Below are 26485 nucleotides of genomic sequence, written 5' to 3'. Positions count from 1 at the left end.
TGGAATATAGTTCTTGTTAGGCTAAAGAGTCTTGATGAACTCAGTGCTGTGAAAACAATCCCAGTGTTTAAATGTCTTCGACTTTTGTGATTCTAATCTCAGTATTCATTTTGTAATGAAATATACCACTTACATTTTATAAAATCTGTGTTTTACAGGTCCTTTTTTGATCATTCAATGCACAGTGCATTGCCTCTTGGGATATATTTGGCAACCAAATTTTGGATGTATGTGACATGGTTCTTCTGGTTTTGGAATGATATCCTTTGTTATGAAAATGTGTTTAGTACAGTCTGACTCAAGCATGTGATGATGTGGCATTAGGAATGAGCTTGTACTCCTAGGAATGTGTGAGCTAATATAGATAATGTTTCTATTTTATATTTAGTGTAGTGTTTTTAACAACTGTAACAGCCATGAATACTAATTCAGCCAATATTAACTCAATTAAAAAAATTCACCTATATCTTGTAAGCTAGTGTTATTTCATTTTGTTGATGGGAAAATTTAGGCCTTAGGAGCCCAAGGCTATATAATATAGCTGGTCTTTGGTAAAGGTAGGATTGAAAGCTGTCGAAATATTTCTGACATTGTCAGAAAATGATGTTCATGCTTGTAGTATCTAACTCTTCTGAAGACCTTTATCTCCACTCATCCACCCCCTCTCCCCTCTCATTTGCAATGGGGTTTTATTATATAATACAAACTCACTTTGAATTCACAGTAGTCCTCCTGCTTCAGCTTCCCAAGTGTTAGTAGGGACTTCATTAATCTTAGGTTGTTTTTTTTTTTTACTTAGTAAGCCTTTACTGAATATCTTTTGCTTCATTAAAAAAAGTACAATTAGTATATCAAGCATATGCTTCATACATTACCAAATAATCAACATAAAATCCTATTTTTCTTCTTTTGATTTTTGAAACAGGATCTCTCTAAATAACCTTGGCTGTCCTGGAGCTCACAGTGTGTGGACTCGAACCCATAGAGATTCACCTGCCCTGCCTCCCAAATGCTGGGTTTAAAGGCATGTGCCACCACACCTAGCAAAAATATTTCTTAAAAACAGTATAGTTTGGAACTGTAATTATATACAAACCTGTTTACCACATCATATGGCTGTCTTGTTTTGAGAAGGTTTTATCTTGGTCTAACCTGTCTTGGAATTCTGTCTTCAGGGGGCTTCTGCCTCAGCTTCCAAGTACCTTAGGCTGAAGGCCATCCTGCTGTGTTCTTTTTTAACTTCATAATTCGTTCTCTGACTCCTTTACTTTTTATAATAGCAAGAAGTTGAAAAGTAATGCTCTGTGCTTTTCAGCACATTCTGTGCATAAGACCAAGTGTTCTGGTTCTTCAGGTCATTCTGTCATTAAGGAAACGCAACTGGGGAGGAGTGTGTTAGGTTTTCCAGTGTGTTCTTGTGTGAGGTCAGCCTTCTGTTGCCATCTACAGGCATTGCTATGTGTACTTTGGTTTGGGTTTCTTTTGACTCCATTGAACCTTAGCATCAGTAGGTAATGACTGAAAGTCAAAAGCGCTGATAGTTTTTTTTTTATATCAGCATTTATTTTCCCTTTTTAGAAAAGATAATTTTCTTCTGACCTTTGTAAGGTTGACCTTTAGAAATGAATCTTGTAATCATGCAGTGTAAGTGCACACCCAAGGGAGAGACGGTACCTTTTGGGAACGGTTCGTCTCTAGCCTTGGACTCACAGTACATGGCTGTGAGCTAGCTCCCTGGTTCAACCGAAGCTCTGAAATGTGTTCAGAAGATAAAACAAACAAACACGTAAAACTCACCTTTTTTTTTAAAGAAAGAAGGCATTGAGATTGAAAGTTTTCTGGAAGTGGTGGTATGCAGCTCTCGTCGCAGCTCTTGGAAGGCTGAGGTAGGATTGAGAGTTCAAGCCCAGCCTAGGGCTTTAAGCCTTTCCATGCTCTGCTTGTCTAAGTTTTCTTAGTTTATTGTTAGGTATTGGTTTATTGGTTTCAGTTTGTTTTCTTATTTCTAGAAGCTGTCTTATTGCCTTAGCCTTAAATTCTTATTTGGTAGGATGTCTATTTCACTTTTTGTTATTACTGTTGTGTATGATGTGGCATGCTCCTGTCATGGTACCTGGTCTGTCGGGTCAGAGTTGGTGCTCTCCTCCCACACAGGTTATGTGGGTTGGACTCAGGTGTTCATGTTTGCACAGCAGCTGCTTTCCCCTTTGCCCGCTGAGCCATCCCATTGGCCCTTCTATTTAAATCAATTCTGGAACATTTTCAGCTCGCTTGTTAGGTTTGTTCTTCAAGACTGGATTCCTTGCCTTGTGGCTGCTGTAACTTTTCTCCTTTGATTTTCTTGAGAGTGTGTGGGTATACTTGATATGCCATTTCTGCCCATCTCATCTCTTCTGTGATTAACTGAAGTGAAGCTACTCAGACTTTGATGTTTTCTCTGGTAGACAGGCTTTAGAGTAATTGTGTTGTCCTGTGTGCTTTGGTGTCTGGCTAATACCACTTCACCATCTAATCTGGCTGTTTGCATCCGTGTGTGTGTGTGTGTGTGTGTGTGTGTGTGTGTGTGTGTGCGCCCATGTGTGTGCCCATGTGTGTGCGTGTGTGTGCTGAAGCTCATAGTTAAAAGAGTAAAATAAGCTTTTTGCTGGAAGAATTGGCAGTGTTTTTTCTTACTACTGGTGCAGAGGTCAGTGTGTCATTCAGGAGCTGTGTGCTGGGATTGCGTAGCAGGTGTTGATAATGATTTCCCATTCTGCTTCTTTTGTATTTGATGTTGTTCAGTGTTTGGATATTAATCAAACACATGTGGGATTATCTCATTCAAGTTGTCTATAACTGTCCTTCATGTAAAATATAAGCAGGTTATGTCCATGTCGTCTTTCAGCATTCTTGTATGTTAATTATCTCTACATCACATCTTAAAAATACTATTGAGTCTACCAGATATTCTCTGTTCAGGGCTGTATTGCTTTAGCAATATTTTTTATAGTTTCTCATTCTTTTATATTTATAAATGCCTGATGCATTTGTTGTAAACCTTGCTAATTTAGGAAAGTTTAGATTTTTTTTTTCGAGACGGTTTGTCTGTGTAGCTCTGTCTGTCCTGGAACTCACTCAGTAGACCAGGCTGGCCTCAAACTCAGAAATCCACCTGCCTCTGCCTCCCAAGTGCTGGGATTAAAGGCATGCGCCACCACCACCTGGCAGGAAAGTTTAAAAATGTTTTGTAAAGTTAACATGCTTCCCTGCTTCCTTGCTTGTGCTCAGCTTGATAGTTTCACCCTACATTGTTCAGGACCCTCTGCTAGGGGGTGTGCTTCTCACACTGTGCTGGGTCTAACCATGTCCCCACTGAGACACCTAATCATGGTGTAAGAAGAAAAGTATGTATCTAACTTTGAGTGTGAAAATAACTTCATTTTGTTAAAGGCAATATTGATCACCTAATCTATTGAGTTTTTTAATGTTTGCTGACTTTCAAAGTATTATAATAAGGTGTTGTGAATGAATAGAAAGTTGTATTTTTTCCTTTTATACTTAGGTGTGAATATTATGGGAAAGTGTAACTGGATTTAGAAAACTTACCATTTTGGCCTATAGATGCTCTTGTGTGATAAGAGCATATGGACTATAACCCTCTATACAACCTTCCTTATCACCGCTGTGTTGGATTCCTTAACTTGGACACATCTCAACTTCTTATTCATCCACCTCCCCTTCCTTGCCAACAGTGTTGCTCTTTTCTACAATTTTGGAAAGTCTTGGAAATCAGATCCAGGAATTATTAAAGCTACAGAAGAACAAAAGAAAAAGGTAGTGATGTACCCAGTTAACTGCCAGTTTCTCAGTATTTACAGCAGAGAGTCAGAAAAGGGCAGAAACTCTTATTAATGCTGACAACCTAAGCAGAATTGTGCTCGCCCGTATTTTATGTGGTGTTCAGCCTGGTGCTCTGTGATGCCACACTTTACATTGTATGATTAACACCCCTGTCCTTTACCTAATATGCTCTGGTGGTTTTCAGAGGGGAATATCTGAAACATCTCTTTAACATCCACCCCAAGGACATAGTTGCTAAGTTACCCACTAAACTAGAAACCCAGTCAACTAAGAGTACAGATACCCCACTCCAGTAGCCAAAATACTGTATATGACTGGTATAGGCATTGTTTTCCTTTGGCACAGGCTTGAAGCTAAATGGATATGAAGTTTTCTATCAGTAAGAAACTGGACTGGGCACTGCAGATTTTTTTTTTAAGAGCTGTTTTAGCTGAAATGCCACATGTGATCTTGGCCCTCTGGAGGTAGTAGCAAGAGGACCAGGAAATAGACCTGTCTAGGCTATGGGAGACCCTATCGCAAGAAACCATAAGAAAATGAAACCAGAAAGCTCTTTTAAAAAGGAAACATCTTATTGAATCATTTCTGTCCATTAATTAACATTAGCAAATTCTGTGGTCTCCTCCCCTCTTTGGGTAGACTGCATAGCTGTGCTGACGTTTTTCAGTTCTTAAATGGTAATGAAATAGCAGAGACGGGTCAATCAGTAGGTCTTATTTGAACTTTAAAAGATTGAGAAGAATGGCATGTTTATTGATTCCTAGTAATAGCAAAAGAATTGGTGAGCAGTATTCAGTTTTGAGTAAAAAAAATTGTTTTTAAATCCACAGACGATAGTTGAACTTGCAGAGACTGGAAGTCTGGACCTCAGTATATTCTGCAGTACCTGCTTGGTAATATTCTTTATCTTCTCTTATTTCTCTCCTCTTCCTGCTGACAGTATCATAGAGCATAGAGGGAGAACTAGGTAGAGCACCGCACACATCCTGTAGTCTGTGGTCGATGAAGCGGTGAGAGATGCCTAGTCTGGGCTGTGCCTGTTCCCAGGAGCAGAGCCTGACTGCACAGCAGTCTCATTCATACCTGTTCTCATCCTCTCTGTCCTTCAAAATGGGACTCAGTGAAAACTCACAACTACTTAACAGCAAACGGTTTAGCTATGGTTAAAATTTTTTTCTTGAGTTTAAAAGTCACAATATGAAAATTCCATAGATTATTTTTCAAACAGATACTCTTAAATACACGTGAAGTATTTGTCTGGAAGTGTCTGTGAAACTTGGAGTACTATGTCGTCACTAAATTGAAAAGTGGTTCTTTTCAGTCGAGTCATACATTAAAACTTGAAAGTAGTGTTTGTGAAATCAACTAGTTATCTTATGATAGATAATTTAAACTTAATTTTTATATATTTGTGAAAATACTGTGAGCATTGCCACAAATGTTAAAATTTCCCAAATCATACATCAAATTAAAGGCATTTAAATTATATACTTCAGGTAAACTAATGTCTTGTTATTAGTATATAATAGTAAATAAACTAATATCTTTTTATTAGTACATAATAGTAAATAAATAAAATAATTCACATAATTTAGGATTGTGGGAAGATTTAGACAGCTTAGTTTTCCATTTATGATTGAAATATGTTTGGGCATGTCCTTTTCACCTCCTGTCAGAGAAGGGCATTCCCACCTGACAGAAGATAGCTATCCATTTCCATGTTCTTTATTAAACTAGTTGGGTTTTTTGTTTGTTTGTTTGTTGTTGTTTTTGGCAAGTTACTCAGATTCTTTTTAAGTGTTGTTACCTAAAGGAAAATATAACCGAGTGCTACACGTGGGGGTAGGTTTTGATGCATCTTGTGCCGTCTTAATAGATTTAGTCATATCTATGAGAAAGAACAACTGCTTGTCTTTAGTCCACAGATCATTCTTGTTGGTTTAAGAGCTACAGTCTACTTTGTCCTGGCTACCTCAGGATAATATATAACAAGTGAATTAAGTATGTAATCATGTACTGTAACAGATTTATCTTTAATTCTTATTTTTGGAGAGTTTGTACAGCAGTTGTACACAGTTTGTACACAGCACTTCCTGTGCACATACTATTCAGTCCAAAGGAACAGTGTTCAGAGCTCAGTTGTTACTCTGTAACATTCGCCTTTCTTTTCTTTCTTGTTAACAGATTGTTTTCATATTGTGGAGTACTTTACCTTCCTTGTTGCTATAATTTTTGTTTTGAACAAACTAACAGTAATTTTGATTAGTTTTCTTGGTTTGGAAATGTTGATATTTTTGAAATATTTCAAAATTTCTTGGTTTGAAATGTTGAAAAACTCTCAAAAAATATAGTACTGTCCTTTTCAGTTGTATTTTGATAATACAAATGCTCAGCTTTTATTTTCTTATATACAGTGTCTTTATAATACTTACTGTGTATTCTTAGATTCGGAAGCCGGTGAGGTCCAAACACTGTGGTGTGTGCAATCGCTGTATAGCGAAATTCGATCACCATTGCCCATGGGTGGGTAACTGTGTAGGTAAGTTATGTTAGCGACCTCTAAGTGTGCTGTTAGTTTAAATTCCTTCAGGTAACTAATGAAGTACAGTATTTAAATAGATAGTTCATTCTTACACCTTACATGCTTCCTAAATTAACTTCTGGTTGTCTGTATAGCAATCCACTGAGTGCATGTCTGTGTATGGGGTGTGTGTGAAAATCAGTCTGAAGAGCCTGATTGTTTGACTGCATTCTTTCTGATGTCTGCTTTGTCTTCCTGTTTCCATCGCGTGAGAAGGAAATTCATATGATGAGGCAAATACTATTCATTTAAGTAGTAAGCTGGAGAGAGTAAAGCAGTAGTTAGTAATACTTGAAAGATGTGTCAGGCAGGGAAGAAGAGGAGCTGAGACCGCACACCTCAGTGCTGCTGCGCAGTCTGAGAGGTTCCCTTCGCCATCTGAAAGCAGCTGTGGATGGACAGAGAGGAAGTGCTTATGTAGACTGCATGGCCGCAGTGGGAGAGGAGCTCCTGGAAAGCTCCATTGCACGGTTATAAACAGAAGACAGAAAGGTCAAATGGGACCCTCATACCTAAAGAGTAGGGTTGAAAGCCACAGTTATGTTTTGTGTTCTTTTGGGGACTGCCTTGCCTTCAGAATGAACATCATTGCTCTCATCACAAGTGTATTCTTATTTTAAAATTGTTATTACAACAATTTCCTTGAACCGTTTTATAAAATAAATAATCTATGTGATTGCCGTCCAAGTCCTACCACACTCTCATGCATTCCTGGGGAAGTGTGCCCAGTTGTTGTTCTCTTAGCTGAAAACACCTGCTTCTGTGTTGTTTTAGGTGCAGGCAACCATAGATACTTTATGGGCTACCTATTCTTCTTGCTTTTTATGATCTGCTGGATGATTTATGGTTGTGTTTCTTGTGAGTACAATTAGTTTCTGCCTTCTTAAAACATAAATGTTTATATACTTAGCATTTATTGTGTTAACTAATTAATCTTTTAACATAAAATTTATTGTTTGGGGGCATCTATCGAACGTAAAGAAAAAAGTAAGGCAACCTATTTATCAAACGTATTTGGTATCTAGTTCAAGCAAACAACAGTCAGTGAGTCCCCTTTAATATGAACGTCCTTTGTTGTCTTAATAAGCTTTGAAAAGTTTCTGGGTCAGATACACTAACTTTCATAGTCACATGCCAGAGCGGATACGGTGACCATGCTAGCTTCTCTTCCCACCAAACAGTTGAGAAAACAAACTTACAGTTAAGTTTGCATAAACTTAAAATATTCCTCAAAATGTGGTATAAAGTACTGCCTATCAGGCAGTGGTTGCCAGGTTTCAGAAGTTACTGTTTAAAGAGAAATTGTTACTTGTTTAAGAGTTTAGAAGAAGATGCTGCCTCCTGTGATTCTGGGCATTGAAAAATAGAGATAGCAGTAAATAAAAGGACAGGAATAAATACAATCCCCAAAGAGAGATGAAGAAAAGATCTGGCCCAGGAACTTCACCAGATTTCTAGATCAATATACCTAACAAGAAATACTTTGCTACCAGCAGAAGTCATTAATAATAATTTTGCCAGTTTTGTGTTAGAAAAATCCAACTTGTAAGTTGCCTTGTATCATTTATCTTGTTAAAAGACAGCGCTTTCTCCAGTACTGGGAACATGAAATAGTAGTCTAATACTGTTTATTGTTATCAGACAGGAATGTTTTTTAAGTTTGGCAGCCATTTTCACAGTTTTTGCTCTGGTATGTTTTTATTGATCCCTTATAAAACTAACTAAGATTATAGAAACAATTGCTGTTTATATGAGTTAAATCTAGACTGTCAGCGTACACCTGAGGTGACTGGAAGAGTAAATGTGTCACCTGTCTTCGGTTTTAGACTGGGGACTTCACTGTGAGACCACTTACACAAAGGATGGATTTTGGACATACATTACTCAGATTGCCACATGCTCCCCTTGGATGTTTTGGATGTTTCTGAACAGCGTGTTTCATTTCATGTGGGTGGCCGTGTTACTCATGTGTCAGATGTACCAGGTATGTACAATACAACTTGCAAACCTCGTCTCTCCATCCCTTGTAGCTTGTTAAGCATCAGTTTTATTTTTTATTTGCCTTTTCTTTCTGTCTCTTTTCTTTCATATTCTAGTTGCAGAAGAATTTTCACTCTGTTTTTTTTCTTTTGGTTTTTCGAGACAGGGTTTCTCTGTGTAACCGTGGCTGTCCTGGAACTCACTCTGTAGACCAGGCTGGCCTCGAACTCAGAAATCCGCCTGCCTCTGCCTCCCAAGTGCTGGGATTAAAGGCGTGTGCCACCACCACCCGGCCGAATTTTCACTCTTTATTTGGGTATTTGCAGTGGAATATATATAAACTTACATTGTGAGACTGTTAATTTTGTGTTTAATGATACTGATTTGTTGTTTATAAAAGTATTTATTCAAAAGTCTTTCATGAATTTTCTCTTTCTCTCTGTTTTTTTTGGGATAGTATTCCTTTGTAGAGCAGACTGACTGAATGTGGGATCTTCCTGCCTAAGCTTTCTGAATGCTAGGGTTACAGGCATGTGGCACTTATTTCAAAAGACTCTGGGGAGGCTGTGTTCAGGGTCTATCAGTGTATGTGCAGTGTTGAGCAACCTGTTTGTACATATACTTTCATATTTAATTGGCTACTTTTCACAGTTACAGTGCTCCTGTGAAGTAGCTTGATGATCTGTGGGAACCAGTTTTCTGTGCTAGAGAATTTTGTTTCTATTAAATGATCACAAAGGATAATGAGCTGCTTTTTTTCCTTCTTAGATAACATGTTTAGGTATTACTACAAATGAAAGAATGAACGCCAGGAGATACAAGCACTTTAAAGTTACAACAACATCTATTGAAAGCCCATTCAAGTATGTATATATTTATAAATGTAGTATTTTCCTTTGTTACATGCTTTCTTAGAAAGCAAACTCAATAATATCTATTAAATACGTCAAAGGGATGTGTTTTCCATAGGTATCTGTGCTTTCTATTGAACAGCATCTGAAGTGGGGATGTTTCCTTTAGCTGTGAATACACTTGATCTAATTACTACTGAATTTAAGATTTTGTAGAAGTGACATTAGTCAGTTCATCATAACTATGATGAATCTTTCACATTATACAGTATACAGTTATACTCTTAATATATACTGTAAAGTTAACCTCTTACCTGATGCTTAGAAGTAATTGTGCACTAATTACATGAAATATTTAAAGTTCAGGTTTTTTTATAAGGATACTACTGACCCTCAAACATCTACAGTATGATTAGCTATTGTTTACTTCTGGAAGGGAAACCAACTTTTACATAAAAAGGAAGACTCATAGTAGAGGTATGATTACACTATAGAAGGTGTAACATGGACTGCTTTTTAAGTGTTACTGAAGTCGTAAAGCCCCTGAGCTCACTGTGACATTCTTTATATAGTCTGTTAATTTTATTAAAGGTCATTGTCAAATTTAGACTGTATAGTTGTTTTTGCTTTTACTTCTTTTCTCAATTTTGGACTTTGGTTTATTAGCAAAGCGTCAGTAATTGATGAAGCATGGTTTTTGTTGTTGTTGTGTTTTAGAAACATAATATATATGGCACTGAAATGGAGCAGTTGGGTCACTATAAAGTATAATTGTGTAGTATCTTAGAATAAAATAAATGCTGGTAGAGATGTGGATATTCATTTTGCAGTGATAAATTACTTCTTTCTTGCAAGCAGCCTGAGTTTTTAAGCTTAGAAAAAAATGTAAACATGAAAAGTGTATAGAAGTCATTAAGTCATTCATACTAACTGAATTCTTTCTTTTGGGGTCTGATTTTAGCCATGGATGTATAAGGAATATCATAGACTTCTTTGAATTTCGATGCTGTGGCCTCTTTCGTCCTGTTATCGTGGACTGGACCAGGCAATACACTATAGAATATGACCAAATATCAGGATCTGGGTACCAGCTTGTGTAGCAGCCTCTGTGTGCCAGGAGTCAGTGTTGCTGAGTGGTGCCTGAACATTGTGTCTGTCCCTGTCTCTCTCCCTCAAATCCACATCCTTGGAACCAATAGCATGCTATATGTAGGGCTAACGTGAACTTTACAGCCTTTGTTCAGTACTTTTATTAACAAAAGCAAACATGGACAGAACACACTGCCACGCCTAGGAAGAAAAGATCATAAAAAGAATTTTCATGGTTTTTAATGTTTGAATTCACATCATACTCGACTTTTTGGTTTTGTTCTCATAACATTTTTCATGAAAAAGTGAACTTATTCTGTTACTAGAGATGGCATACTGAGGATAAATGTTGTTATAACTAAAACTAAATTTATGTTATACAGCTACATTATTATGCAGTACTTAAGAGTATTGCATTTAATTCCAAGAAAATTGTCTTAAATTGATAACTAGTATTATGTACATTTTATATGTACATGTAAATACTGTGATGAAAATCATGTGGTTTTATTAGAGATCTACTGTACTGTGTCCCCAAAGGCACGGGAAAATAATGTTCATGGAAACGTGCTCGCTCTTCTGTTGCCGCCAGCGCTTGGGATGCTGGGTTATTTCTAGTTCAGTGAAATAATTTCTAGTAACCTTGCTCTGAGGTCTCACGGTCTGATAATAAAGCACTTGCATGAGTATACTAAGTCATACTATTTTGTTGAAATTTAAAGCCCTACTAAGTGCATGATACACTGCATAGAATGTATACTGGCAGATACTTCCAGTGAAGCATAAATTAGGATTTAATTTCTTGTGCAAAACAGCCCAATTTTTTAAAGAGTTAAGGTGGATTTTTCAACAAGAAGCAAAACAAATAAGCTAATGCAAAATTCTTTATTAAAAAGATAAATGGATATGCTTTTTAAATTCAGAGCTGAAAAACAAATTGTAGACAAAATAATGGAGTCTAGGCTGAAGATGGAGCATGATCTCTGTATATAGCACATGTGAATAAATGAAAAGCTAATGGAATATTCTTTTTTTTTTAAATGACCTATCAGAAAGTGGAATTTAAAACCCAGGGTTGTTTTGATTCTTCCAATATTGAATATGTTTTGAAGTTGGTACCACTTTCGGAAGCCTTCTCAGATTTTACTGTTAAATGTGACACACTGATCACGTTCTGTTGCAGCGTTTCTACACCCTCAGGATTGATTTGTCACTGCTTCCATGAATATTGTTTACAGGGAGACTCTGGTTAGCCCTTGTACATGCTGTAGCAAACTGTGGTTCGCAACCTGTGGGAGGGGCTGGGGCGGGGTCAGACTGCCATCCTAGACCAGTGTAAAGAATGTGTATCTGTATATAAATAATTTATCAAATAGTTTGCTCTGTGTCTATATGTATTAGTGTTTTTAAAGCTGCTCATTTCATTTTGTCCAACCAAAAAGAAAAGGGAGATATTAATGAGCTTGTAGTGATGTTCAATATTGCTGTTAATAGGCACCATCCCCTGCAAGTTCACTGCATGCCCAGTGCTAGGTAAAATTAGTATTCCCTGTAAAATGCTGGTTACAGGTATTAAAGCAATCTAGTGGTACACCCGCCCTGCCTTAGGGAGAGGAGCAGCGGACATGTACATAGTTGATGCTCAGTATTTCCAAGTACTACCATTTTATAGTAAGCTCTGTGACCATAAGTCACCCCCACGAAATACCCTTATTGTATTTGAGGGTTTTAATATTAGAATTGGCATATGTACTTTATTTTTGAAAAGGGAAGAGATGGGTGTGGGGTGGTGATAGCATTGTACCATTTTCTCATAGAATGTAAACAATTGGTCAGCTGTACAAATGTCTGCTAGTTTTGGCTATTAATGGGGGGAAATTTTAGGTAATTTTTAAATTCAAAGTTTATAAAATGCTAGGATTTGTTTTAATTTTATATTTCGAGTCACTTCACATGAAGACTCAGTTGCAATTTTTATCAGATACCTTTTTATCAACAGTTAAAGACTATGGTGGTTTTCTCAGTTTGAGTAAGGATGTTGTTACCATGTTCTTTCTTTGTGGTACAGTATTCTTTCAGTGCAAGAGATGCTTCTCAGTAAAGCAGACACACCCCTGTAGATGTGTGACGCCATGGAAATATGTGCAAGGGCACGCTTTCCAGACTCTCTCAGTCTCAGTGTGTCTGTAACAGACAGCTGTGCAGCACGTTCCCTTACTCTGCAGGGCTTGTGTGGAGGGCCAGTTGAATCCAGTTCCCAGGCTGTGTTTGAAAGGTTCCCTTTGAGGGATAGTTCTTACTGGTCAGTTGGATTCCTTTAGGAAAGTAGGGACTAAGTTCTTTGAAAATTTTTCATTCATATTTTTGTTGTTTTTGTAGGAGTTTATTTTAAATACTAGGCATAAAGAAGCATCCTACTTAAGCTATGAATGTTTTTGTTTTATATTTTCTTTATTTATAACTGTGCCAAGTATTATTCTGCTACTTACTGTGTTACTCTGTGGAAAGAAAAACTTGTAAAGTGTTTAATAAATCAGTCCTCCTTACATAATTTAAACCTGTCAAAGTTTTGTAAGATATTAATCAAAATAAATATTGACTCTTAAATGTGGTGTCTGTTCAATTCACTTAGAAATTGCTAAAACTGTAATATAAAGACTCTATAGTTTTGTTTTGATCAGATGAAGTCAAGTGCAAGATCTATAGGGATTTGCAAAAGTAAAACTGTTGGTATTCTAAAATTTCTGGCTCCCCCAGTGTGAATAAATCTTTTTCAATAAAAAGACCTTTTTCTGTAGTATATTTTGGATTCCATGGAGTTAATAGGGACCTCAGAAAGAATAGAAATCTGAATTTTGAATGTAAATATGTCTAAAGCATTATTTTTACAAAATGATTTCTACCAAATGTTGATCCTGATTACTTCAAATGCTAAGCATGGGAAACAAAAAAAGCATTTTCTTTTGCATATTTGAAAGGCAAAATTATGATGAAACCCTTCCCTTTCATCCGTCTTGTTTCTTGAGTTCTCAGAGGCTGGGACTAACGTCGGGTGGTTTTAGGTTGGACTAACATTCAGTTCATAATTAACCTTATGGTATGAGATAGAAGGGCTCCACAACTATCTAGAGCTCGAGACAATGTTTTGAACTCCATGTTCCTGTGATGCACTCTCTTCATTATGTACATGCCTCTGTCCTTGCCAGATTGGTTGGTCTTTCTTGTCAGATATCTGGCTCTAATTTATGGAAATATCTGAAAAAGCGGTACATCTGGGGTCAGGGCTTGTTAGGAAACCGGCCCTCATCCCCTCAAAGTGCTTAAACGTTTGTTAAATGCATTTGGCTTTTAAAGTAGAAAATCTGTAGTAGCAAGTAGAATATGCAGTGTTGGTCTAAATCACAAACTGAAGGAGGCCAGCTCTGACAGACAGCCCTGGCCTCTGGATGATGCTTTTTCACCATCCATTGCTAGAGTTGCAGAGCTTTTGGTTTGTTGGGGCCTGGCCATAAATCCACCTGCCTCTACTCCCCAAGCAGCAGTGATGAGAAATATGCATCCCCACTCCTGCCTGCCTTGATGAAGTTTTAACAGATGACACTATTTTAGAACTTAGTTATTTGGATTTATAGCATCAAAAGGCTTGGATCTATAGATTTACAGGTTTATCAAATTTGGAAATTTCTATCATTCTTCAGATATTTTTCTGTCCCCCACTCCCTCCCAAGAAATCTCAATTAGGCAGTTCCGGTTACTCACATGGGTAGCAAGTCCTGTTTATAAGGCTTCCGCTGTTGACTAGATGCTGTTTGAACGGTTTTTAGCACTTCCTGACACTTTTACCCCACAGGGTGAGTGTTTCCTTAACCTCCTCTCCCATTTTCCCCTTTACATCTTTGCCAGTGCTGGTGGCTTTTGATAATTCTCACCCTCATTATAGATGATGTGTGTTTAATAGGTTTCCCCTTCTTCTCATACCCAGTAATTTTTTTTTTTATTAATGCTAGATATTTTCTTAAAGACTTTGAACTTAGCTCCACAATTCAGTTAAGTTACTTGGAAAAAGTTTTCTTTTTGGTTTTGATTTTAAAATTTGCTAGGCAAGGCTAGAACATTGCTCGGTTTAGTAATAACCCTCTGTGTAAAGTGTACTAGCCCAAGCTCCAGCAATGCTTTATTTATGGTCCTGCCTGTGGGGAGGTGGGGACCTTCCCCACCCCCATGTGAGTAGCAGAGGTTGACATCAGGTGTTTCACTTGATCACCTTACTTTTGAGACAGGGTCTCTGAACCAGAGCTCAGTGGTTCAGCAGGTAGACCCGAAAGGTCCTTGTGGTCACACCTTCACCAAGCCACCTCCCCAGCCCATGACTCATACCCAGGCATTACTAATGGAGATCTAGGGAGCTGTCCTGACAAGAGTCATCACCAGCAGACTCGAATGGGGCAGAAGGGAAAGGTGATGAGTGCTAAATGCCAGCTCCAAGGAGCTGAAGCGGTGATGGTCGTAGCCTGGTAACCATGAGTTGAGGCATATTGATGGCTAAAGAGATCTGCCTATTTGTGTATGGGTGTGGAAGCCTGGAAAATGGCTAGTGAGCACACCTTCAAAAAAGTGTTTTGTTGGCATATACACACACACACACATGAAAATCTCAAAAGTAAAAATGGTTTTTTTAAAACCTTGTTCAGCTCTCAAAGTGCATGTTAGCCTACTGCATAAAGGAGTTGATTATCTTTTTAACAACCTGATTCTTTTTTAAAAAAAAAAATCAGGAGACTGGTTTTCACTGGAGGAAGGAACCAGATAAGTTCCCGCCTTCTAAAAATCACAACAGCTCCTCCAAAAGGTTAATTAAGAGATAGTACCCAAGTCAAGACAAAATTTTATTTCAAATGTAGAAGAATGCTCTTAGATGCTAGTGAATGGGTGGGAGAGTGCAGTGCTGTCAGTCCAGCCCCACAGGCAGTGTGTGATGCACAGTGCCAAGTGCTGGCTGTGTCACAGTAGTGAGTGCTATAAGGCCATCTGCATTTTGGAAATGGAGATTCTCTGTCGTGCTTACTGGGTATACACCGTTACTGAGCATGAACAAGGGCCCCCGCTCCTTGACCGTAGCCAAATCCCTTGGGCCCAAAGTTCTTTGCGTAGCACCCTACAAAGGAAAGGGAGTTAGTCAGAGTTCATTAACACATGGCCATAAATTTAGAAGCAAACTGAGGCTCTGCCAGAGTTCAGTTTAAGATATAAAATGTGCTCTGCTATGAGCATCCTTGTTTGAAGCAAGTCCAGAAACTCTCACTGCAGCGTAGTTAGCATCCTGATGAGTTGCAAGTGTGAAATCCAGCTACCTTATGTGTGTTACCCTCACATGGGCATAGGCCTGGCTTAAAACAGGAAGTCAAAAGACCTGGGGACGCAGTGCTGAGCATGGGGCTCAGCCTTGTGAATGTGCTACATAAGCGCTTTACTGTTCAGCTTCCCAACCCTGTGGGAGTTATGCACACATGGGAATGGGAGGGTGCAATCACTGTCCTAACATGTCTGGGTCTCATTTTCAAACAGTAACAGTATACTGTGTCTTCTTTTCTGGCGATACTAATGGACAGCAGGGATGAGATTTTTTTACCTTTACAGTAGATTTCACCTTCTTTCTCAGTCAGAGTTGTAGACTCCAGACTCTTCCCACACTTGGCACATCGGAAACAGTTTTTGTGCCAGGGCTGGAAGAGACAGCTGTGTTAGGACGTTTAAGAGGCCCGTTTCCTTTGCTGTGATCTAGATGCAGCAAAGGGCTGGGAAAGCCAGTGCACACGCAACCTTCTCATGCTACCCTCCCTTCTGTCCTCCCTTCCTAGCTACCCGTAAAGGGCTGCTTGCCTGGGAGCAGCTCTGGCCTTGCCACCAACCCAGTCTGCTCCGTCCATGTTGCCACCTGCCTGGCTCAAAGTTAAGCAGCTCGAAGGAATTAAGTGGTAATGTTTCCAGGTCCACAAGTCTAACAATCATCTGGTACCCTGGCCCTGATTATACTGCAGAACCTGTACACAGGAGATTGTTGGCAGTTTGGCACTGTCAGGGAAAGCAGGTTCATTTAAACATGACGGGTTAGCATGGCTCTTGCTTCCAGAAACCAACGATTCCAATGGAAATTCTGTTGGAAATGCTTAATCTTAAACCGGAACACATTGCCTAAGTGGGAAAGGGAAGTGTGTGTGTGTGTGTGTGTGTGTGTGTGTGTGTGTGTGTGTGTGTGTATGCATGTCTGTGTATGCATGCGTGTGTGTGTGTGTGTGCATGAGTGTGTCTGTATCTGTATGCGTGTCTGTCTGTGTGTGTATGCATGTCTCTGTCTGTATATGCATGCATATGTGTGTGTGTGTGTGTGTGTGTGAGACAGTTCCCAGTGTGTGTGACAGTTCCCAGTGTGTGTGTGTGTGTCTGTGTGTGTATGCATGTCTGTGTCTGTATGCATGTCTCTGTCTGTGTATGCATGCGTGTATATATGTGTGTATGTCTATGTCTGTGTGTGTGTCTGTGTCTGTCTGTGTATGCATGCGTGTGTGTCTGTCTGTGTGTGTGTCTGTGTCTCTCTGTGTATGCATGTGTGTGTGTGTGTGTGTGTGTGTGTGTGTGTGTGTGTGAGAGAGAGAGAAAGAGAGAGTTCCCAGTTAGAGACAGCACCCCACCTTCCCAGCTCCAATGATCTTCTCAGCAGCATACACAGAATCCCCACACCTGGAACACTTCTCAGCACCTCCATATTTCTGGGCAAATTTAGAAGTGTTTGGATTTGTTGTAGGCCTGTGAGGTTGAACACTGGAGGAAAGGAGAAAAAAATGAGACAGTGTTTCTCCAAATGTCCTCATAAGCCAACATGAGCTTCGGAACTCCACTGCTGTCCGGAGGCCATGTCACAAGTTGTCAAAAAATAAACACCTCAAGTACTCACGGCTGGACTAACTTTGCCTATGTCTGGATTCATCAGGACTAGAAAAAGTCAAGCCGAGGTTGAAATCTCAGTATCTTTCCCTCTAAGTGTGAACAGCATTTGTAAGTCCCTAGCACTGGCTTACTTACACAGTTCTCTCTCCCCCATAGACACAGCAATGTAACTTGATCATAGCTTTGTGTTTCACAGGAGACTGCCAAGTCAGATGTAAACAATTCTGGTGTTAAAAATACCTGCAGACCATTGGCTGACTTGAGTGGTTGACAGCTAGGGAAGGGAGGCACGTTTTCCAGATGATTGGCTCCCTGTATTGTTAGCAGGTAAAGAGTAACTCAGCTGTTTTCCTTCTTGGGAACTACTTTTGGAAATCTGCCTGTCACTCAACTATGTTGCTTTACGGTTTCCCGTGGCCAGATGGTATTTTTATCACTGTTTACGGGTTACGAGGGTGAATCAAGGGTGAATCAATCGTATTTAACAGGGATTGATCTCCCTCACTCATAAGCAGCCACATTAGACTATGCAAAGCATCCTCTTGGCTGAGGGCATTTCAGAACCTGAAGTCAGCAGGTGTGCCACGTGACAACTCTGCACTGTATAATACCTGTTAAAATACTCACATAAGTAAATCTTAATATAAAAATGCTGATTTTTTTTTGTTGTTGTTAAGTAATTTTTCAAAGACTTTGCTGCCCTTTCACTTCTCTTCACCCTGTGTTTGAGTCACAAAGGAGTTTTCTCCATGAATTGTTGGCTAGATTGCTGTCTTGGTGTCATTGCTGAGTTGCATGTAGCTGACTCTAAAAGTATGAATTCACAGTGTTTCTTTAGTTGTACCTAACACTGGTGTATGTTCAAAACATTCCCAAGCCTACTGATAAGATCTTTAAAAACTTTCAAAAATGACATCTAACACTTAGAAGATTAGAGTCCTAAGAAAAAAAGTTCCCAGTATGTCATTAAGAACTTGACAGAGATCACAACCCCCTGGCTTTTTAACAACTTCACAGGGTATGGATTCTTCATATTACAGATTTAAAAATGGAGGCTCAGATGTTACAAACACCTTGCTGATGGGATGAATGACCTCAGTGCCACCTCTCAAGGAGCCCCTTGTGAAACTCTTTAATCTGTGTATTAAAAGATAGGCCGTGGTTTTGAGTCCTAAAGAAGACCTGGTCCCAGCGGAAGGTCAGAACAGGGTCGAGCCAGAAGGAGCACACAGGATTACCGATGCACACAGGGTGTGCACACAGAGCTTGCCTACTGCTGGGAAGGTGGGGACAGGGCAGAAAGAGTAGCTTCCTTTGTCAGTGGGATTTTCCAGTTCTGGCTACAATCACTGACTTTTGGGGTCTGGTGAATTTAGTTTTCATTGATGGGAAGATTTGGAGGTAATGTGTACTTGGAAAAATTTGAAATTAAACCTTTGGAATCAGGGACGCACTTAAAGGGAGAACATGAAAAGTATAGTACATTTCAACAGTGTCCACTAGGGCTATATTGGCTGTTTCTGGACAGGGAAAAAAGAAAGAAGGAAGTAGAGGACATTCCAAATGAACTTCCTGAGCATGGGAAGGAAGCATTAGGTAACTTGAGCGGATTAACACTCTGGGCCTTTAGAATCAGAACTGAAGACACAGCTTCACATTTGTCCCTCAGGTCATCAGAAGCAGGAAACTGTTTTAATTTCTAAGTTGAAGGACCGTAATTTCCCAAGGAAACAGTGAATAAGGCCTTTCTGTGGACGGCTTAATTGCATACAAGAAGCATCTCAGAATTCAGACACTTAGTTCAAGATATTTGATCTCCAAAGTGCTATGGGATGATAATTTAAGTGTTCCTTGAGACTTATGTTTTCCTGATACCCATTAAAATGCTATACAGCCAGAGCTAGAAGTCCCTGCAATAATTACTAACATTTCAAATATAAAACTGTCAGTATTTTGACATTACAGAACGTCGTAGTGGTCATATGAGTGTTTAGTAGAAGTTACATTACATCTTGCTTGCTTAGTTTAAGCTACATATGCAGGCTCCTGGTGCCTGAGCGACAGCAACTGTTCTGCCGGCTTTTAAGAGGGTAACAAATATTCTCTCACCTCTCTGGCTTGATGCCCAGTCTCTCACCACGGTCCATGTTGAGCGTGCCAGCACCCTGGCCATAACCATAGCCTTTTGGTCCATACTTCTTTCCGTAGCAGGATTTGCAGTAGATCTCTTCATCATGAATTGCCACTGTTGTACTGTCTAAATTTTTCCTGCAAACCACTAAGCCCCAGGGAAGATAGATTTTAAACATTGTTACAATATGTATGTGTGTGTATGTGTATATGCTATCTTAACTTAAAACAGTGGTGCCTCCAAATGACAAAGGCTGTCTAAGTCCTACAGTTTATCCTGATGTTTCCCAAAAGCCATGAGCAGCATCTGTTTGGCCAGCCCATTCACCTGAAGATTCAGTAGCTTTCCTCTGTGGTATGTATGGTAGCTGCTTCCCAAGAATGTCAATATTTCAAGATCAGAGATTCAAATAGAATCTGCCTATTGACAGGAGAGCAGGAAATCTTAGAAGTGCCTATTAAAAGAGTGAATTAATAATGCCTTGCTTGCAAACCCTTCGGCTTTTACCACTCATTCCTTCTGCCTTGTCACACCCAAAATTGCTACATCACAACCTGATAAGAACCAAAGAGCTGCGAGCGAGTGCCCGGCAGTTGCTTCTGCTGCCCTCTCTCCTCTAAGAGCATCCTCTGAATAAAAATAAATAAATAAATAAATCCAAATTCTAGTTTTCATCCCTAGTCTAGAATGAAAAAAAGAAAAATCATCCTTCCATCTCCCCAGCAGCTTTCCCGGCGGTGATAAGTAGGTCTGAAACTCATCAAGTGGTTTGGGCCAGCATTTATGTTCCCTGTCTCAAAGGAGACTGCATTCTTTCTTGATGGATTCCTTACCACAAGATATTTCTACGGACCCCACTTCATAAAACTGCCAAATGTCATCATGCTATATCCAGACATTATTTCACTTTCTAAAACTTCAAGTTGGCTTGAGAAGAAAAAAAAAAAAAAACATTGTGAGGGAACTCGCTGGTGGCAAATCAGGCAGCTGGAAAGCAAACCTCAGTGGAGTAGAGAGAAGACGTTTGCCCCTTAAAAAGAGGGAGGGGAGGTAGGCAAAAGACGATCTGGCTGGCTGGTTTAAAATAAAGTTAAATACTGGGCTTCTATCTTAAAGTATTCTCTAGAAGAATAAGTGGCAGCTACTATGGACCTGAACTTCAGGCTCAATACTAAAATGTAGTTCCTTAAAAAGATATTAACCACCTGTCCTTAAAGCCTTGACACAGTCTAAATGTATACAAAATCTGTTCTCAAAAACATGTATGTTAGGGCTGGAGATATGGTTCACTAATAAAACTTGTGTAGCAAGTACAAGGCCCTAGGTTCAAATCCTAGACCTCAAAAACAAAAAACTCCCATGTATGTTACCACAGCAGGTCTAAAACCACAGCTTGCCGCGTGGCCATCCCTCTTCCCTCCGCAGCCCTAGCCTCTGCATCAAGCTCTCAAGGATTTGTGCGTGACCCTGAGTTACCTTGGTAAGGCTTCAGACAGCGAGCGGGGACAAGTATTAGGAAAGAGGAAAGCTGACAGTGAAGAACCTGATAGTTAGTAAATAAACACTGGTTTTGTTATGGTACAGAAGAAAATGAGAACAATTTCTAAAGTATTTGCATTTCAGATTTCCAACATTTTGCTTAGTTATGTGCCTGTTGAAATCCAGATTCCCTTAAAAAACATCATAAAGAAAAACAATTAGAAATACCTTAGAAAAGAAATAGTGCTTCCACATCTGAGGGACTGTGGCCATTATGAAGTTACCAAAAAATGCATGTGTAATACTTTTCCAGCTGGAGAGATGGCTCAGCAGTTAAGAATACCAACTGCTCTTCCGAAGGTCCTGGGTTCAAATCCCAGCAACCACATGGTGGCTCACAACCATCTGTAGTGAGATATGGTGCGTCTGAAGACAGCTACAGTGTACTTACATATAATAAATAAATAAACAAATAAATATAACTTTACTTTTTATAACCACGGCTTTGTTAGTTTTTACTGTCTGTGAAGTACATATACTGTACATGAGTCCAGACAGCTTGAAGGCTGGCAGCTATGGAAGCTAGATAAGCTACATTTGAAAGTTTCTATCCTGAAGTTTAGATCTTAATGTAAAAATTTTTGGAGACAGGGTCTCAATATCTTCTCAGTGTCACCTAACTGGAACTCTCTCTATAGACCAGGCCTCAAACTCAGATCTGCCTGCCTCTGCCTCCTCAGTGCTGGGTTTAAAGGCGTGCGCCACCACGCACTGGCCCAGCAAGTTTATGTTTAAAATGTAGCTGTTTACGGTACTCTTCACTGTATAACCTATAAATAAGGCAGATCTCTGCATGCATGGATCCTTCATTAAAGAAAGTTTTATCGTTTGACTCGTGGTGAGTTTCTCAGGCCATGAGGCTATGGCTTTTGAAATGACTTATGTGTCTTCTGAAGGGTTTTTTTTTTTTCCTTTTCTTGTCTCTCTCATGGGGTGTTTATTCTTCAGAACACAGAGATAAGCGTTTTATACCCTACTTCCTTCCACACCACACACCTAATAGACAAGATAATCCCAGCATGCCTGTAGGGACCCAGGTATCTTATACTCTTCTTCCAAATTGAGAATTCCAATTGCCATGAGCAACGAACAAGAATACAGTAGAGCAGAGAATCTCAACCTGTGGGTCGAGACCCCCATGGCCCATATCAGATCTCCTGTATATCAGATATTTACATTACGATTCATAACAGTTTGCAATGAATCATAACTGTGTGGTTGGGGGTCACCATAACACAAGGAACTGTATTAAAGGATCGCAGTATTTGGAAGGTTGAGAACCACTATTATAGAAGGTCAAATTAGAAGGTTCTGTAGAAACCAAGCTTGTAGACTTTGAACTTCAGTCTTTAGTGTGTAAGAATGTCAGAAAGGAGCCCAGCTGGAAAGAGAAAACTGGCAAAGATCAACTTATTAACCAAACCAAGCCAAACACACAGGGTGTGCCAGAAACTTTCGGTAGGTGCCAGACTGTTCCAGGGACACAGAGGTGACAAAGGCAAAGGCCAAATTGCCAGAACTGAGGGCTAGGTGGTCTTCCCCCTGGCTCAGTGCTCAGTGTCTTAAGATCAAAGACATAAAAACCGCCCTTCGGAAGAAGAGATGACTTAGCAGTTAAAAAAACAAAAAAAAGGAAAAAAAAATCGACCTGCCATTCTTAAACCATTACTCTTAGCTAGTGTTCTTTTTCTTCAAGAGGTAAACTGGAGCTTTTCACAGACCAGTTTTGGGGGGGTGGGGGGGAGAGGACCATACTCACTGCACAGAAAGCAGCAGCGGTGGAAGCTCCGCCCATCGCACTGCACCTCTTCAGCGTGGTACACGGTTCTCCCGCAGGCCCCACACTTATTTCCACCGCCCCAGACAGGCATTCTGCAGAACAAAGGATGCAATAGGATGCTTGTTTTACGAGTTCCCTACGGGCTGGGCTGCTTCAGCCCAGGAGATCATGCGTGCAGATCGTGCTTCTTCATGAACCACCCAAACCACATCTTTCAGAAGCCTGCGTTCCTCCAAAATAGCTCCATCTCCACTCCCAAATTATAGTTCTCATTAGGAAACTGGCTCAGACAGCACCCCGGCTTTTTTTTTTTTTCTTTTTTCTTTTTTCTAGAAGACAAAGGAATCTTTGCATCCAGTGGAAGAGACAGGTCACCAAAGTACAATGCAGAATAAGCCCCTGGAATCCACAGGAATGAATACGGGAGTGGAGAAGCAGACACGGCCCTCTCCTACACCCAGTTCTTAATGAGCCTGTTAAAACTCAGCGGGAAAGCTTACAGTTAATATAGATTTTTGCTACATGTTTAAGTGACTGCAAAGACACTGAATTCTAAACAACGTACATGAGCGATGAACACACTTGTATGTACCTGATAGTCCAGTTACAGTTCACATAGCTTCCTGTGGCCAGCACAACGGCACGGAACCCCCATGGTCACAACAAACACGTCTGTCCAGATGGCTGCCAAGTAAGCTGCTGTGCGCTTCACTAACCCCCAAAGCCCCTAGTCCCTCCAACAGTTGGTTTTCCCACTCCGGCAGGTTTGCAGGCCTACAGAAAAGGCTATCAAGTCCCTGCCTTGGCAGTGACTGTCAAAGCATGTGGGGGCAGCCTCCAAACATGGTCTGATGTGATGTGAAATCCCAGGCTGTCTATGATGTAGGGGCAACATTCACTAATCCCCCTTAACAAACTGGCCTCCTGGGACAGCTTAACTGGCCAATTCTGAATGCCAGTGCTCGCTCGCTCTCAACCGCCTGAGCCACTGCACCCAGCCAGCCTGCTGAGAAGGGACCTTGTTTCTGTGGTCCCCTGACTGGGATCTACTGACAAACACAGTGGAATACTCTCTTTTCCCAACACTGATTTTTAGGCTTCCCTTCTGTGAGGGGTATTTGCAGTCTTTGCCTGCTAAGTTTCTGGATGTGGCCTTGCCTCTTTAGAAAATGGCTAGTTATAAAAGCTGACATTTCCTTTAGAAATATAGACCTAATTAGAATACTTGGAAGTTCTGGTAAGCAGAACGCTTCAATCTTTGCCCTTAAAAGGGGGTGATTTCCCATACAACCATTAAAGTGGGTCCAGACCTCTACTAAGTTGCCTGACAATAACTTTACTAAATATTTATACAATTAATACAAAATGCTTTGTCCCTCTTCTGGTTACCCCCCTCCCAGACTTTTATCCAGCATAGCGTGGAGGAAACCTCTCTCTTAGCTCACAGAGATTTGAAATGACCAGTTCAAGCCAAAATTCAGGCAAGCGTTTAGAAACTTGAGTTTGAGTGTCTGTCATTAGTGTTCACCAAAACTCATGCCAGAATTTTATTTCTCCAAGTAGCAGCATTTGGGGCTGGAAGCCTAGTGGTAGTATCTGGCTCCTGGGGGTTCCACAATTACACATACAGAGGGGGTAAATTAATTCTTACAATAAAGACCTGTTAGAAGGTACCTACCCATCCTCAATGTATAAATACACCAATTTACTACCACCCGTGGGACAGCAGAACTATTAGCCAAAACAAACTCCATTATAATGTAACCCAGCCTCAGGTATGTTACAGCAAATGCAACTACACCAAAGACTTAATGCTACGCCACAATGACCATGAGTGTGTGTAGTCATCTTCTGTTTCAGGAAAACCTACACCTGGTACACAATAACATGTCAGCAAAAGGGCAGGAGACAGAGGCAGGGCAGACAGATCCACCATGGCACAATGTAGGCTTATGGACAGATCATGTTTTTTGGCAATAGCAAGAAAGGATGAGCCCCACAGCCCTGAGGCAGGAAGCTTACATGCTGAGCTACACAGACTCGGGCTCTGGCCAACCAGAATATATCTGGAGTTTCTCAAAAGCCCTGATATCTGCAATGTTGCTAAGAAACAATCCGGGTATCTGGTGTCTTGTTTATGCTGAAGGAGGCTGGGCTCATGCCTGATCATATCATCAGGATCCCTGTATCACCACACAGAGCTTGAAAGCATGGACTCTGCTGGTCTTAGCCTATTTCGTGCTGCTGTAACAGATTTGGGATGGATGATCTGTAAAGAACAGAAATGGATTCCTCGGAGTTATCAAAGCAGTAAAATTCAAGACCAAGGCGCTGGTAGGCTTGGTGTCTGGTGAGGGACCCTGGTCCCTGCTTCTAAGATTGTGTCTTCAACCCAGAGACACAAGGCAGAAGAGCAAGAAAGGAAACCCACTCCCACGAGCCTTTTTAGAGCGGCATTAATCCACTAATTAACTTAATTCGCTGCACTCTTTCTCCCTGGGGATTGGGTTTCAACAGGCATTCTGGACCAAAGCAAGCGCTCACACCAGGGCAACTCTCAGCCAGGTATGAACACAAGACCTCACAGGGCCAGTCCAGCTCAGTGAAAGGGAAGCCCAGAGCTGTGCTTTGGAACCCAAGGTCCCGTGGTGCCAGAACTCGGAAGAGAGACGTGCTGACTGAGTCTTGGAGCCCCTGATTTGGCTGTACTCAACTTCTCCTGAACCCCTTAGGTATATGAGCCACTGAACTTGATTTTCAAACCATGTGAGATCAGAGCCTGTCCCTTGAAATAAACACACACAAAGGTCTACCACACAACGACCCGACTGATAATCACTAGCTAGTACTCAAGTCATGGGTATCGGTTTGCAAACAGAAACTACTTCTGCCTAGACAGGCATAAAAGGATTCCAAGGGTCTATGAGTGTTCCGAGGCTTGCCATGAAGCCACCCAGCTTTCTCTTTTGATGTTGTGTCTATCTCTTATGCCCTTCTGTGAAAACAGGTGCTGCTTTGTTTAAACTCTGATTGAAACTTAAGCCTAACTATAAACCCAAGACACAGAGTACGAGCTCCAACAGCCTGCGCTGGCTTCAATTTGAAGTACAATTAGTGATTGGTACCGACTGCCCTCAGTACTCAAGGATGTAAAAGGCCTCTGCTGGAGGGCCCTAAGGAGACCAGAGGTCATATAAGACCAGGCTTATAGGTAATCAGTTGGCTATGGAAGCACTACTGTTATCAAGGTCCCACCATATTAAGCACAGGCAATTTAATATCCTGGTAGCCAGCTTTGTTTTTTTGTTTTGTTTTGTTTTGTTTTTGATCCTGATATCTGTCTTTGAAGCAATCTCAATGAGGAAACAGAGCTCCATCAAGACCAAGGTCAGATCAACTTGTCCTGGAGTGACACTCAAACATATTTAACTGACCATTTATGTTGTTCTGTCCAGTGAAAAGCAGTCTGGATTTCACTTGTTTAAGGGGTTAAAATGTCCCCTTTTTTTAATGTGGCAGCAGTTACCATAAATTCACTTATAAGTCTGCTCTTACGCAGGTGTGCATTGCCACTGTAGCCAAGTGTGAACATGCCTACTTTTAGGAAATACCTAGGCCTTCTATGGCATCCTGCTCACTATGTTCTTAGCTTTTCTGCTTCTACTACATCTCAGTGTTCTCACACTTGCTACTAGTCTGTGTGGCTTGTATCTAGACATCAAGGTCCCATCCATCTTAAGGGCTTTTGT

General features: G+C 40.3%; 2 protein-coding genes across 4 annotated transcripts in view; one reads left to right on the top strand and one right to left on the bottom strand.

Moving 5' to 3' along the window:
* Positions 1 to 13139, top strand: part of Zdhhc17 (zinc finger DHHC-type palmitoyltransferase 17) — a 68034-nt gene extending 54895 nt beyond the window's left edge. For all 3 annotated transcript variants that reach the window (XM_031350260.1, XM_031350262.1, XM_031350261.1), the window contains 8 exons: positions 159 to 259; positions 3689 to 3813; positions 4671 to 4733; positions 6286 to 6379; positions 7196 to 7279; positions 8248 to 8405; positions 9170 to 9264; positions 10214 to 13139. In XM_031350260.1, the coding sequence (XP_031206120.1) occupies positions 159 to 259; positions 3689 to 3813; positions 4671 to 4733; positions 6286 to 6379; positions 7196 to 7279; positions 8248 to 8405; positions 9170 to 9264; positions 10214 to 10352 (859 nt within the window). In that variant the 3' untranslated portion in view covers positions 10353 to 13139. The remainder of the gene's footprint in view (positions 1 to 158; positions 260 to 3688; positions 3814 to 4670; positions 4734 to 6285; positions 6380 to 7195; positions 7280 to 8247; positions 8406 to 9169; positions 9265 to 10213) is intronic.
* A 2070-nt stretch (positions 13140 to 15209) lies between these two features.
* Positions 15210 to 26485, bottom strand: part of Csrp2 (cysteine and glycine rich protein 2) — a 20427-nt gene continuing 9151 nt past the window's right edge. The window contains exons 2-6 of the mRNA XM_031350263.1: positions 22716 to 22828; positions 19396 to 19564; positions 17031 to 17160; positions 15971 to 16064; positions 15210 to 15496 (exon numbers count right to left, since the gene is read on the bottom strand). Coding sequence (XP_031206123.1) covers positions 15420 to 15496; positions 15971 to 16064; positions 17031 to 17160; positions 19396 to 19564; positions 22716 to 22827 — 582 coding nt within the window. The 5' untranslated portion in view covers position 22828 and the 3' untranslated portion in view covers positions 15210 to 15419. The remainder of the gene's footprint in view (positions 15497 to 15970; positions 16065 to 17030; positions 17161 to 19395; positions 19565 to 22715; positions 22829 to 26485) is intronic.

Source organism: Mastomys coucha, unplaced genomic scaffold (genome assembly GCF_008632895.1).
Source record: "Mastomys coucha isolate ucsf_1 unplaced genomic scaffold, UCSF_Mcou_1 pScaffold4, whole genome shotgun sequence".
Lineage (NCBI taxonomy): Eukaryota > Metazoa > Chordata > Mammalia > Rodentia > Muridae > Mastomys > Mastomys coucha.
Note: the sequence above shows the minus strand (reverse complement) of the source record. Positions and strands in the feature narration are given on the sequence as shown.